The following is a 15,249-nucleotide window of genomic DNA, read 5'->3' as shown; positions in this document are numbered from 1 at the left end:
TATTTATTATTATAGACTTGTCTATTAGCAATAATCTGAACCTGCCTTTTAGTAGATCTGACTTCATTTTTTTTTTCTTAAAATAATGTAAGATGTGTTAATGTCAAACTTCTACGAAGGTGATGCGAGTTTGGCTATCAATATCAAAGTGTACCGAGCATATCAATATTACTCCTAGTTAAGAGACAATCGGCCGTTCATCACCATCAATGGGGCCGAGTTCATTCATTGAATTATTATTAGCAAATGAATTACAATTGACAACGTAAATCATCATAACAGAGTCAGAGGAATTTCTTACTTATTACGTTGAACGAAGGACAGATATCTCGTGCATATTTTGTTCATTTCGACACTGTTAAGTGCTGTATGCAACCGTTCGATGAAATATCTTCGCATAAAGTCATGGAGCCGTATAATTTGTATTAATATGAGTACAATTTTATGACTTAATATCGAATGTAAATTCTTCTACTTAAAATTCGAAGTGAACAAAAAAAACTTAAAGGAATGTTAATAAAATGAAATTAGTTGCTATGCTTTTCTTTTATTTATATTAAATACGTTTTAGGGAATTGATAATATCGTATTTATCAGTTTTGTTTTTCATTTTCAACATTTACGTACTTATATTTAGCAAAACAAAAAAAAAACAACTTATCTTGCATAAATATCTATAGATCGATAGCATCTCTAAAGATTTCATCTTTCTTTAATCCAAGTGTTTCATTACACGGAGCCTGGGTGGTCACAGTACAGGAGCGTATTATAATTGGCTACAACGACCCACTCATGACAATCTAGAGAATTCAAACGGAAGCCAAGATCGCTTTACTGATAAATGATCACACATTACCACCAACTTGGACTATTTGTTTGTCAACATTGTATAATGAAACAGATTAAGATGAAAATGGTTTACATATTACTGAATACGTGTAGGTACTTTGAAATTTAAAATAAATGAATAAAAAAGTTAAGAGTGAATTCTTCTGTTTTATTTAATCCAATATAAATAACAAAACTATTACATGATAAAACTTAAGATAAAATTTGAATATCTTATTGCAATAATAAATGGCAAAGAATGCATGAATCTTTGTTTCTGTTCGTTGTTGACCGTTCTCATTATCTTGGTGACGCGCAGTCTACTAGGTACTTCTTATCTTAACCAACACACTGGCTCTTTATTTTCTCAAACAAGACTTTTTATTTGCGAAACATACGGGGTCAGCCGGGTCGCTCCTTCCTGACTTCGGAATATTCGATATTTTTATTAAACAATGTTGCTTTAATTAATACTAGTGTTTCATGCCTAATCTCTTCTGTGAACACAATCGCGTTAATAGAGGAAGTTGTTGATTGTTGGGCTTAATTAATATTTACCATATAATCTTGCTAGGCAACAAAGTATATGGTCTCATTGAATTGCTAATTATGACAAATTCAAACATATTTGAAAATATATCTGAATTTTAATAACGTCACTAATTGTGCTTAGCATATTACTGTTTCTTTTTTAGTCAGTCAGACGGTCAAATTGTGTGTAAATTTTTTTTTTATGGAATAGGAAGGTGGATGAGCATATGAGCCACTTGATGGTAAGTGGTCACCAAACGCCCTTAGACATTGGCATTGTAAGAAATGTCAACCATCGCTAATGCGCCACCAACCTTGGGAACTAAGATTTTATGTCCCTTGTGCCTGTAATTACAACAATATCAAGTATTGCTGTTTTGCGGTAGAATATCTGATGAGTGGGTGGTACCTACCCAGACGAGCTTGCACAGAGCCCTACCACCAGTAAATTTGAAACATCAGGCAATATTTCATATAACTTCTACAGAAGTTCTTAACCTAATTTTTTGTACAAATTTAATACCCGAGCTGTAGCTAATTGTATTTTATATTATGGTGGTAACAGCCTGTGAATGTCTGTGCTGTGCTGGGTTAAGGCCTCCTCTCCCTTTTTGAGGAGAAGGTTTGGAGCTACGCTAGCTACGCTACTAAGCATTGGAGCACGCTGATCTAATGCGGGTTGGTAGAATATACATGTGGAAGTTTATATTAAAAACATCACATTTTATTGATAGACCTGTTATATTTGATATTGTTATATAAACCTTTTTTTAGAAATTCTCAACCCCGTTATCAATTTTGTTCGAAAATATAAGCATCTTCGGTTTTATTTATAATAATGTATTGATTATATTTTTTTATTTAATTAATAATTTTGAACATGATAAGGTACCGAACTGCCTGTTCAATTCTCTTTGATAATAGCCGAAAAGTTTTTCGCAAATCATCTTCTGGCAAAATCCATCCGTCTAGCCCACGTCTAATCAAGAGTTAGCTGAGGTTCCCACGACACGCCTCCTACGCATGCTTACTCACAATGTTTGTCATCTGCTCTAATTGATCTAAGATCTAGTTGTGAATTAAATCGTGGCTCATCAATGTCTCTGTGTGAATATGGTTTTTGTGACTCATTTGTTTTTTAGTTATTTTTTTTAAATCGATGGTAATTTTCGTGTTAATTCATTAAATAGACAGCAAATGTAATTAGTTTAATGCTGTATGCGATAATGTTAACGCTAACGAAAAAGTACCTATTGTTTTTTATCACGCAGTAAAAAAAAGTTTAATTTCAATTACTTGTTCATTATCATATTTCAATTATTTGGTTATCTTCGGCGGTGAAAATAGAATATACGATTTTCATAGTTTTATTCGCTGCAGTTCTTTGGTAAATCTATTTACTGCTCCACTGCGAGTTGTCCCAATTTGCCAAAACCTTCAAAAAAGTTTTAGAAACAATTAAATTGTGCTCGACTGATTGTCGTGCGAACGGCGGAACGGGTTAAGAGGTGTTAATTGTGCGTGATTGAATGTTTTCTCAGGGCAGAATTTCAATTGGACGCAATTGTTTGTCTGCCTGTTCTTACCAGGGAAACTGTTGTCTTCTCTTTCTCCGATTCGGCAATTACATTTTCTCTTACCTTATTCTTTTTATCATTTGCCGTCTATTTTTTTATATACAATTTGAATTCTTGGTCTTTAACCGAAATATTAAAAGGTTCAGAAAAATCAATGATGTTATAATTTTTGCTCGCTTTATAAATGTTATTCTTTTCAAAAGCTCTAAATAATTTTACTGAACTATGTCTCACAACTATTGTTAAGGTCAGGAGCACAAGTGGTGTTATAATAAAATCATTTCTGAAACCAAATCCCGTGAGACAACGCTTGGGCGAATTGAGGTCAAAGTCATCGCGCATTATCAATACTTTACTCGCTATCTTCATTAACTAGAAGCGAAGCTTAAAAGAAAATCGATTATAATAATTTTACAAGAAATAGTATTATTCTTGATAAAATAATCTATCCGAATCTTAATAGTTCTTTTAATATTTCGTTTAAATATTATTATAAATTAAGACACCAATTTCGCCGAAAAATAGATAATAGCGTGTAATATTAATGAAAACCCCAAGCAGAATGTTTAAAATGATCACAAACATATTACAATACAAATAGAACAACGAGTACGACAATTATCGACAACAGAAGCATTTCAATCAATTCCATTGGCAGTTATGATTCATGTTGAAACATCGCTCCAGTCATTGGTCAGAGAGTCGCCGACGTTTGATGTCGGCCGCTCATTTCACAACCTAATTCGCCGACAGGAAGATTCTAATAGGGTTAAGATTTAGAGTTGTTGGGTCATAGGCGAGATGGATGGTACGTCGTTTTGGGCGTGTTGTATTCCCTACAATGAAAATTGGCATTTCGTGATCAATTTTAATGAATCCTGTTAATTTGAAATCACTTTAATTATTGCTACGCATGGAATGATTCATTGTTGAAATTTTAATGTTACATAATAGTATACCATTAGATAATACCTTATATTGTAATGTTTTTCAGCTTAATCACATAATTTGTATGTCATTTTTAAGTTTTATTTAAGGGCTGATTCTAGATATTTAATTTTTTATCCTAAATGAAGATAATTAATTATTGTTAAGTTTAACATATCTTTAAAATTAGCAGCTTCAAGCTTTGTCACTCTAACTCCTAAAAATCCTCGCAATCAACTAATCATCTCCTCCGGACCGCAGCTTCAAAGGGCCCATTAATAATGAATTTGGGCAGCAAATCGCCTTTTGTGCGCGAAGGGATTTACGCCACGTGTGTGCCATTACCCTAATGGGTGGAATCTTCTCATCGTCGCGAGCGTAATCAGAGCGAGATGCCTTGAGTGAAGGAATTAGTACTGAAAAATGTTTCTTTGGTTTGCTTTTTTATACCTTTGTGATATTTTTAATGCGGATTACGTTTGCGGAGAGAATGAAGATAAAAAATGACATTATATTTAAGCTATAAATAATTTCATCAAAATAATAATAATTCTCATCAAAAATGTAAGTTGAACAATATAAATATAATTTACGAACGCGACTTCTTCCACTGACATACTGAATACACTTTCTATTGCCAAATTTTATGAAGATCTGTTGATTAGTTAAGAAGTGAAAGCGTAACAAACTCACATTCGCATTTATAGTATTAGTAAGATTAACAAATGAACAAGTTAAAACCTTTGTTGCTATAATGGCTTATAATTATTCATGAAAAAGTAGAAATTCACCGTTGATTCTTCTCTTTAGAATTTTTATTCTAAACCGATGACATATAAATTACATTTGTTTGAAAATTGTAAATCTGCGATATATGCTTAGAAGAGGAAAGGTAAATAAAATGTTATAAACATTTCGAATATACTCATAAGTATTATTTATATTGTAATTTCAAGCTTATATACAATTACCACATCTTTAGCGAGACAAAGTAAATGATAATTTAAAGCGTCAATAGCGCAGTGCTTCACAGCCGCCTAGCGATGTAAAAGTCACAGGTTCTATCCAGACCTTTTGATGTATGTCGCTCCACCTAATACAACCTGTAAGCATTTCCCGTTTTTTATTGCTTGCTTTAAAAAAAAAGTAATATTCCTATACGTCGCTCCACCTAATACAACCTGTATGCTTAATTGGAGGGGGATATAGGAATTTAGTAATTCATAAAAAACGGCTTTTTTTATTGCTTGCTTTAAAAAAAAAGATAATAAAAAACGTCATGAAATATTCTATTCAAATCATAAGGGTCATTCTTCTTTCGTGATGTTCTCAAAGAAAATCATACATATCGGTGTGATTGACAGTCGTAAACTTTTAATTTTTATTACGCATTAAGATTTAATGCGTGGACGCTGAGTGTGAGAAGCGGATGTAGGATGTTGCCAAGGACATGCGACTTTAGTGTCGTCTTGTCACACCATGTGTTGACTGCGAGAGAGCTGGCTTGCTGTTATTTTGCTCTATGCTTGATCGCGTCACTGTGTACACGTTTCAACGTAACTCTACTTCCATAATAACTATCTTGAACTAACTATTATATTGTATTTATGCGATCAGCTCGATATTGATGAGACTGTTAATATTGTGTAGAGCTGTAGCGCTTTTAGGACTGATATTAGACACATAATGGTTTGCGGTCACCCTAACAGACAGACGCTGATGCTGCAATCATGTATACTTCTTAAATCGTCAATGCACCACCTACAATAGAATATGTAGGGGTATATCCCTTGTATAATTACACTGACTCACTTATCCTTTAAGCTCGAATATGGTATAAAACATCGTGAGGAAACCTGCATGTGTCTAATTTCATTGAAATTATGTCACATGTGTATTCTACCAACCCGCATTGGAGCAGCGTGGTGGAATAAGCTCTAAAACCTTCTCCTCAAAAAGGGAGAGGAGGCCTTAGCCCAGCAGTGGGACATTAACAGGCTGTTACTGTATGGTATAGAAGTTTGCAGGTAGACTCAATGTTGAGTAGGTGATATCCAACGAATCTAGCCTGAACAAAGCCCTACCTAGGATATATATAGGAAGGATTGTGTATATAAAACGTTCTATATTGTTATGTATATACCAATATATGTAAATATATTAATAATGATGTTTACTGGTTGATAAAGATTTATTTTGTTAGATAAAATAAAATTATATTAAGCTAATTGTATGTACCGCGTTCGATTTAAATACTTTCAACATACGCAATGGATCGATTCGACATTTCCACAACAGTTGCGATGTCAGAAATAAATCGGTTAGACCAATAATAGAGGCGCGTGTCGCCGTTAATTCATTTAGGGTGCCTAGTTCGAACACGAAATTGGATTACCATTTTGATGATGGATGGAAGCGCCCAAATCAGAGGATGTATGAGGAAAGGCGAATTTTGCTTCGGATTTCGTCTCTCTTTTATTTTAGACAATTACGGGAAAGGTATGAACACTTCGTTAAAATATTTCGTTATATATATTTAACAATACACTGGATATATGTTTACTAGTAATAAAAAGAAAAAAAAACAACCAAAAAAAAGTTATAAAACTTTGGTTAAAAAAAAAAAGTGTGCTATATGTGTGTACAACAGTATGACGTTTCAAAAGGTTACGGTCTTACTAATAAATGTTGCTAAAAAAATAAAAAAAATTTTAATCATTATAATCTAGAAATATATATTTTATTACATGTGACATTGACAAATTATCAATTATCTTTTATGACAAATAAAGTTCATAAAAAGAAGACAAAAAATATAACAATTCCAACAAGTGCTTAAATAAATAATAAAAAAATATAAGAGCACGCAACTCACTCCACGTGAAAGAAATAAAACCCTTTCGTATTGAAATGATTCACTAAAAATTATACTTCTAATTTTATTTTCAAAGTAATCAATGACGAACTTAAAAAAAAATATAATTTAAATATTTCTACTAAATAACACGTTATTGTTTTTAAATAGGCTGGTTCGAAACGTGTCGTTTGTTTTTTTTTAATTTTGGAATTGATTCATATCAATTCTAATAAAAAACTTGTAAAACATTCGATTTTATTTTCGATTTCGATTTAGAAACAATAACGTTTTAATAAGTAGAAATAATAAAATTATCCTTACATATATATGCAATCACATTAAAAATCAATGTTGCCAGTAATATAGAGGAACAACGGACAAATTCAATAATAGCCGGTGTTCGATCAGACAAATCCGATTATAACCGGGATCAGATGTCTCGTCCCGGGGAATTATGTTCGATGGGATTACGAATGTTTCTTTTATAATATTAATTGTTTTCTGTACAGATTACAGTCTTGTGATTGCGATTTATTATTTATTACGCACGACTGCGCACGGTTCTTGTGTTCTTTGAAAATAGAACGTTTAATAACCTTTGATTCCATGGTAAAATAGGGAGAAAATTCTTAACAGGACAGCTTCGCAGCGTACGCGAAGAAAATTAAAACAACTAACAGAACATGACATAACCGATTGCTCGATAATGATATTTTTGTTTATTTATTTTTTTTGTTTTATTTGCATTACATCATTTTATTTTCTTAATCGTTACTAATTTTGAAATTGTTTTCATTCAAATAAGACTTAATTCGGATTTTTTTTCTTTTTTTTTATATTCGCCGGGAGGGCAAATGACTCTACTCCACCTGATGGTAAGTGGTAGCAGAGTTCAAACGCGACGACGGCCAGTACAGACGGGAAAAACGTTCTGCACTAGCCGCCTTCGCCTTGCCGGCCCGCAAGATGCCTCTTCACGCCTCGTTTGAAGGAACCCGGGTTGTAAGAGGAGGGGAACACGTGAGCTGATTGAGAGAGTGAAGATTGTAATCTTCAAGCCCAGAGCTCACTACGGTGTGTTTTAATAAAGCAGGAATACTTACAGTTGCGTCACAATACATCAAAAACTATATTATGTGTATTGAAAGGTCGTCAACAGTGGAAATCATTGTATAATAAACTTATGGCACCAAGTTTCTTACATCATTATTTAAAATTCGTTAATTTCCATGCAGGACATGAAAAAATATTGTGTACATAGTAATTTGTTTGATTTGTAATCAAATTCAGTTTCTATTATCTACTAGGCAGATTCTTCATTCCGAAACCGTGGTACGGTATGGTTTACATTAAATTTAATCTCGTAGAATGACAATTCTAAAGTACGAGTAATAATTATTTTACAGATTTCTGAATTTCACAAAACGTTCAAGTTGTGACTTGCACAGTTGGACTTAGAGATTTGAATTATAGAAAACTTCGTTAGAGTTTTACTTTATATTAACATGCGTATAAATGACTTGCTTGGGTTTATTGAAAGGGTTTTTTATTAACTACTAATTTGAAAGTTTTTTTTTATACGGATACACGTGTGAAGTGATTACTTCTGCGCATAAAAATCGATAGGTACTATGATGCGCCGAAGTCGTATAGTAAGATTAAAAAGAGTTGACGTCTCATATAAACATTATCTTCGCTTTTAAAATAAAAATAAAAACTTTAAAATCATAAGGTTTAATCTTACGCTCTAGAGATGGCGCTGTACTGTACTTTAATCGCGCTTTCCTATTTTGTTTTTTTTTAAATAGCAAATATGATATTTAATAAGCAGTTCTTGCAAACACATATATTTTGGATTAGGCTCAAATTATCTACTTAGATAAGGTTAAAAATATATATATCATATATTTGAACAAAGCAATGCTTTGCGAAGGTTCATTAGTGATTTCGTGTAATTAGTTATGTTAACTTTAGTATAACTGTATTACAACAGCACTGTCCGTCGCGTCTTTGTCCGCTAAAAGTTATAATCATATTTTACTTGAAATAAATAATTATTTCAAGCATTTGCGTGGGAAGTAATATTGGGGTTGCGTAATTGTCTTTCTATTGTACGTGGATTATTGATTTGAAATTTTAATGACCTTGTACTTCGTCCGAGTATTTAACATTAATCGTATTGCCATATATTAAAAATATTAAGCTTGAAGTGCTTTGAAAAAACTAAATAATTAATTTTAAAAACTATCAAAAGCGCTTATTGCTTTACCTTGAACTGTTATTTTTTTAATAATTAAATTTTATATAAAATTGAATATAATAACTGAATATAAACCTTGTTTATATTCAGTTTATCCGTTACACATTTGTATTACAAAATCGCTATTTTCCTTATTATTATAACGATGTTTTTCATAGATATGATATTATAATTTTCAAATTCTTTAAATGCGGTTAGGAGATATATATACACTATTTATTTTAGCCAAGTAACACGTCTATGATCTACCTACAACTAGAACTAAATGAAATATATATTAATTTGATAAAACGAAATTATGTAGTTTATTTTTTTTTTTCAAAATGGCCGTTATTAAAGTAACCTATCGTATCCAATAGCTATTATCACAATAAAGAGCTATGACTATCAGGAAATTGTAAATTAATTTTTAACTTGAGCTCTACATCAGGATCTCCTTTGTAGGAAGCCTTTGACCAATCACAATTGAGCTGGAACGTAATGGCGTTCGTTCCTAGTTCGTTAATGTGCAATCAGTAAAATTGTTCATGGATTTGAAATCTTTAAATAATTCTAGGTTCAAATTTTAAATTAAAAATCGAATTTCGAATTTACAAATATTAAATTCAAAACACAAATAACGCTTTTTTCTCAATCACTTTTTTACGTAACCGTCTTTTAATAATTTAATAAATAGATTCATATTAATTTTTTTTCGAATAATAATTAAATTATATTATAAAAAAATTACCGATTGAAGAAATAGTGCCAATTTTAAACGATAATTGAAGACGTTAATACGATCCGTTGCTATATTTTAGATTATTACATTTTGTTTTACGTAATACGTTTTCACTCTAATTTATTGTTAATGTTTAAATTTGTGTGTTCAATGTACTATTGGCATAGCACTAAAGATATATCAGATCATCAGTATTTAAAGAGACCAGATAACAAATATGTTATAGTTTAAAATTGTTTTTATAATTTCTTATTTTTTTTAGCAAACTAGTGTATAATAACATTTCACATATTGTTATGAATAATTTTATACATTTTTTCAGTATTCATTATCAAAATAACAATATGAACTATTTATTTATATAATCTATAGATAAATTCGTTTTAGTTTTTGATTAATTTAGTTTAAAAAAAAAAATTTTTTTAATTGCAGGTTTTATTGGTTGTTATAAATGTAAAAAATATAATAATTTATTGTAGTAATTATAAACATAAATTGAACCTAATTAAAAATACTACAAAACATAGAGTATTGAAACTATTACAGGCAGTAGGTTAAAATAAAAAAAAATATTGTACTTTGATATCTATACAGTGCGAGCAAAAATAATTATTTTTACCCATAACTTATAATGCAATTATATTAATTATGGATGACAGTAGGAAGCAATAAAATTATACCATAGACAATTATATTCAAGTAGGTAGGGAAATATAATTTTTTTTTAATTGTTTAACCAAGACAAAGGTCAGAAGTCTTAAGTTCTGTTTATCTTTAGATGTCGGTTTCTGTTTCGTTTTTGTCAATCAATAATAAGAAGTATATTATAGAGACATTATACATATTAATGATTAATTATAGTTTTAGATATATATATATTTAAATGTTGTCAGACGGAAGAGAATTTTAAAAATATAGGTATCTAAAAATTCATATTGTTTAACGATTGACTATTGTCAAGAGAGACTAGATAACTGCACAGGAAGTTATGCATAAGTGTGTGCGGACACCACAAGTATACCTACTCTCTATTCTCTCACTCTCATACTCTGTTGGTTGACAAACCGATACATGAGTTATTATACTGACCGAATAATTAAACAGGACTTTATAATGTATTATAAGATATAATCGACTTACAATATGACATTTTAGAGTAACGTCATGCGTAAAAACCAACTAAAGATTAACGGACTTCTTACAAAATTTGTTTAGCGGGTGATTATTTAAAACAATACTGTCTTCTTCTTTCGAATGTCAAATCAATAATGACAAAAAGAGAGAAATGGGTTTTTGTATAAACAGCCGTTTAGTAACGTTTATAAGTAAGGCCGTAACTTATCATATTTATGATATTTGTAAAATTATATTGAAATTATATTTATACTCACGACGAGCAGCTGCGGCGTCACCGTTACAATATCCATAGCAAACTAAGATGTCAGCGTATTCCTCATTAGAGTACGGACGACGAGAAGAATTTTGTTCTGCAGCCATAATAGTCCTTTTTACGCGCCAAGTTATCATAAACACAAATCACAAATTCCTTTTAGCTAGCCGAGTCACGAAGTTGTAAGAAACAGAGTCCAGTAAACGAAGCGGTTTTTTTCAAAAATTTAAGAGATCAATATTCACTAAAGCGCGTCCACACTATACGAGCAGTGCAAGTACAGTGAGTATTATGTACCCCGACAAGGTTTTATTACTCTTATTCCTAAAAGAAATGAGATAAAAGGAAATTAGAAAAAATGACGGTAAATTCAAAGGAATTGATAATAGTATTCCACAACCAGCTCTGGTTTATCTCTCCTTTTTTACCTATTACCCCTATTAAAAATAATCTTTAACTACTTTGCATTGAGGTCCTTTTGTCTTTGATCCAGATTTAATTTCTTAACAATAGCATTTCTTAAAATTTCCTACCTGGTCTCTTTGTTATCTAATTTTCTCCTGAGTTTATGATTGTTACTGTACTTTTTATGTACCGATGGATAGCTAAGGAAACGCAGATGTTTTTAAAATGATCCGCACGATAAGAGCCATAGTGATTTTTACAAAAAAATTGCGAGTAACTTAAAGAATCAAAATTAAAAATCGAAAAGTTGTACAGTTTTGGATCTGGAATTTAAAAATGCTTGAAGATTGTTCTTGTTTTATAACTGGTTATTATTAACTAGGATGTACCCTAGCAAGAAATACAAAAAAAATAGGGAAAATACGTTGATTTTTTTTTTATTGAATTTTAGAATCTTAAACATCCTTTAAATAAAAAAAATATTAAAAAATTAATAACTCGAAAACGATACACTTTTGCATAAGCATTTTGGGGGTCATTTGATAGCTATTGTCCTGAACTATAACCCTTTAAAAGGATCGTGACATATTACCCTGTAACCCTGTATAAATATGATATGACACAAATTTTTCATACACAAGTAAAGCGTCAATAGCGCATTGATTTTGCGGGTCGCCTAGCGATAACACAAATTGTACGAATTGGAACGGTGCATAGAAATATTAGCAACCAAAAACAAGAAATGCTAGTAATAGTTCTTTAAAAATGGGCATTGTACAGCATTTAAATATTTAAAGGCTGTAAGTTTTCTTAGTATGTAATCATATAAAAAAACTGTTTATAAGAAATGTTTCATCGTTTATAAGCAATATTAATATTAAGTGATTGAATTTTTTGAATGCGTTTCGTTGTTCTTACAAATTTTGGAACGTTACACTTTATTTATAAATTATTTCATTGGATTTATTTAGTATTATTGTCTGAATTGAACATATAATACTTGTTTAGGTATTGAGTGTAAAAATCAACCAACAATTCGAAAATAAATACCACTGACCTGAGAAGAAGCGGCGAATGAAAATCATCGGAATTGAATTATTTTTTCACGACAATTTATGTTTAAAAATACAAATAAATTAATTAGTTGCTATTCTGTTATAATTAAATTTAATTGCTTTTTAATCATATCATGTCTAATAGTTCACAATAACTCACCTACAATTGATTTTTATTAATGTTTATTTTTTAATAAATTGTCTACGAAATCCCAAGGTTTGAAATATATATAATCATAAATTTCCATGAAGAGAAATTTAAGACATATTAATAAAGTGACTCGTGCAAATGGTCTATTAGTCTATTGTTGTGTTCCGGTTTGAACGGTAAGTGAGCCAGTGTAATTACAGGCACAAGGGACATACAGTTTCCAAGGGTGATGGCGCATTGGCGATGTAAGCGATGATTAACATTTATTTCAATGCCAATGTCTATGGGCAGTGGTGACCACTTATTATCAGGTGGCACATATGCTCGTCCCCTTAGCTATTCTATAAAAATAATCGAAAAACTCGGAGCCCAGTAATTCAAAATAGCTCAAATTCAACAAAATAACATGATAACATGATTACTAACAATATTGTATGTATACTAGCATTCTTGATACTATTCCACGCGGTCACGGTTTGTACAGTAGCTATTTTTAATTTTTATTTGTTGTATATAAGTCTTTACTGTAAATAATTCTGTAATAAGCTATACTACAAAGCTATTTTGTACAATAAACAATTGGGTAAGTTACGAAAGTATGAAATAATCACTGAATGGTTGCACTCAAAAAGTCTACTGCTCTATTAAATGTAATCGTTCGGAAATTAGAATCGTATTAGATGTAATTCCGTTAATACATAAATTCCTGTTAATAAAAATACTTGCTGTTGGCGTAAGACAATTTAAAAAAAAAAGATAAATAATAACTATTCTGTTCAGAAATCATCGTAAGTTTTTAACATTTATTTCTAAACATATTATTACTGCAAAACAAAAAAATATATTTGTCTGTTTTAAAAGGTTTTTATTAAATACTAAACTTTGAATATTCAAATAATTTATAGTAAAATCGTTATAGACTTAACTTTCTATAAAATCTAATTTCGTTCACTCGCAAAGATTAAATAAATTTAAAAAACTACACTAACCAATTACAGTAAAATTCTATATAATTTATCTAACAACACAAAACTATAAAGCACGAATATTCTTTTTTTTTAATTTTCATTCGTGAAAAAGATGAAACAAACATTGGACGTCTTACAGCCTACAAAAAATCTACAAAATCAGAAATAATTTATATGATTACCCACTTAAGAAAAATAAATTAGCACCCACCTTTCGGCGTGACAACTCTAAAAGCGCTGTTCGACACCGGCCTCGGCGATCCTTCCCTCATACTCGGAGGACTTCCACCGTTCCTAACCATTGAAAAGTCCAAAGGCATCGGCGGCATCGCACTTACTTCCATCGTAAACAGTTTCAAACATAAACGGACAGCTTCATAACAATCACTCGAGTTACTAAGCGCGGACGTGCGAGCTACGCGGCCCGCTGTTTTGTATTAAGGCGTTAACACACTGCGCTCCACTTGCCTTGTAAAGCCGGATTCAATATACGGAGAGATGAATTTCAACCTTATCACGCGGGTGGGCGTGGCGTGATAAGCGCCGCCCATTCCCCCCCTCAATGCCGCGTGACAATCACTCGGTATAGGTAACACAATAATATGATTCCTGATAGATTTTATTGTTACGGCGATGCATTTTTTTCGCGAACAATTTCATACTAACTTTCAAGTTTATTTTTGCTTTTGCGTGTTTCGTTTTAATATACTTACATATTTATGGTATGTTTATGTAATAATTAATATCGATATTTTTTTGCTTTGAATATTTTTTTTTATGAATGTATGATATATATTAATTTAATTCTTAGATTACAAGTGTTTCATGATGTGATATGATAAATATTATGCGAAAATATTGTAATAATACCTTATATTATATAATGAAAACTACTTGATAGGTATATGAGTGTATTTTTATACTTTTATTGATTGATAACAATTTATCTTTTGAAATAAGACTGTAAAATTTATTACTAAATTAATTTACAAAAATAAGCTTGCAAGTAAATATTAATTACAGGAAAATCAGCTTAGAGACATTCTTGCGTCTGTAGTAGTGTAATACACACAGTGACTAAATTCGGAAGAAAACAGCGTTAGTAGCGAAAGAGTCATGCCATTTTGCTTATTATTCTTTTCTCACTTATTAGTTAATAATAAAATAAATGGGGGATCACAAAATAGGAGAGGAGGTCTTAGCCCAGCTGTGGGACATGCACAGGCTGTTACTGATATAAGGGCTTTTGTGGCAAAAAAAGTTACAATCAATACAAATTCCATAATGACATGAGCTGAGTAAAATTTTAGAGCCAAAATTTTAGAGAATTGGAGGAATGTTTGTATACGTACATGTCTATTGAAGTGGTAATTATCTGTCGGTGTATATGTGTATGTGTGGTATCGAGGCTTTAGATACAATATCATAACAAAATATCATTTACATAAATGATTAATCGGATGAACGCGAAGATGAGGATAATTGTGAAATGCCTGAAGTTTAAGTAATTCATGATTAAAAGTTACGTTTAAAATATGAATATGTGTGTGTATTTGTTGTTTATTTGATACGCTGGCGG

General features: G+C 31.0%; 1 protein-coding gene across 1 annotated transcript in view; it reads right to left on the bottom strand.

Annotated features, from left to right (window-relative positions):
* Positions 1-14,128, bottom strand: part of LOC126781305 (zinc finger protein Gfi-1b) — a 55,317-nt gene extending 41,189 nt beyond the window's left edge. Inside the window, exon 1 of the mRNA XM_050506232.1 lies at positions 13,882-14,128. Coding sequence (XP_050362189.1) covers positions 13,882-14,014 — 133 coding nt within the window. The 5' untranslated portion in view covers positions 14,015-14,128. The remainder of the gene's footprint in view (positions 1-13,881) is intronic.
* Between the last annotated feature and the right edge of the window lie 1,121 nt (positions 14,129-15,249).

Source organism: Nymphalis io, chromosome 3, assembly GCF_905147045.1.
Source record: "Nymphalis io chromosome 3, ilAglIoxx1.1, whole genome shotgun sequence".
Lineage (NCBI taxonomy): Eukaryota > Metazoa > Arthropoda > Insecta > Lepidoptera > Nymphalidae > Nymphalis > Nymphalis io.
The sequence above is the reverse complement of the archived record's forward strand: the minus strand, read 5'-3'. Positions and strand labels throughout refer to the sequence as shown.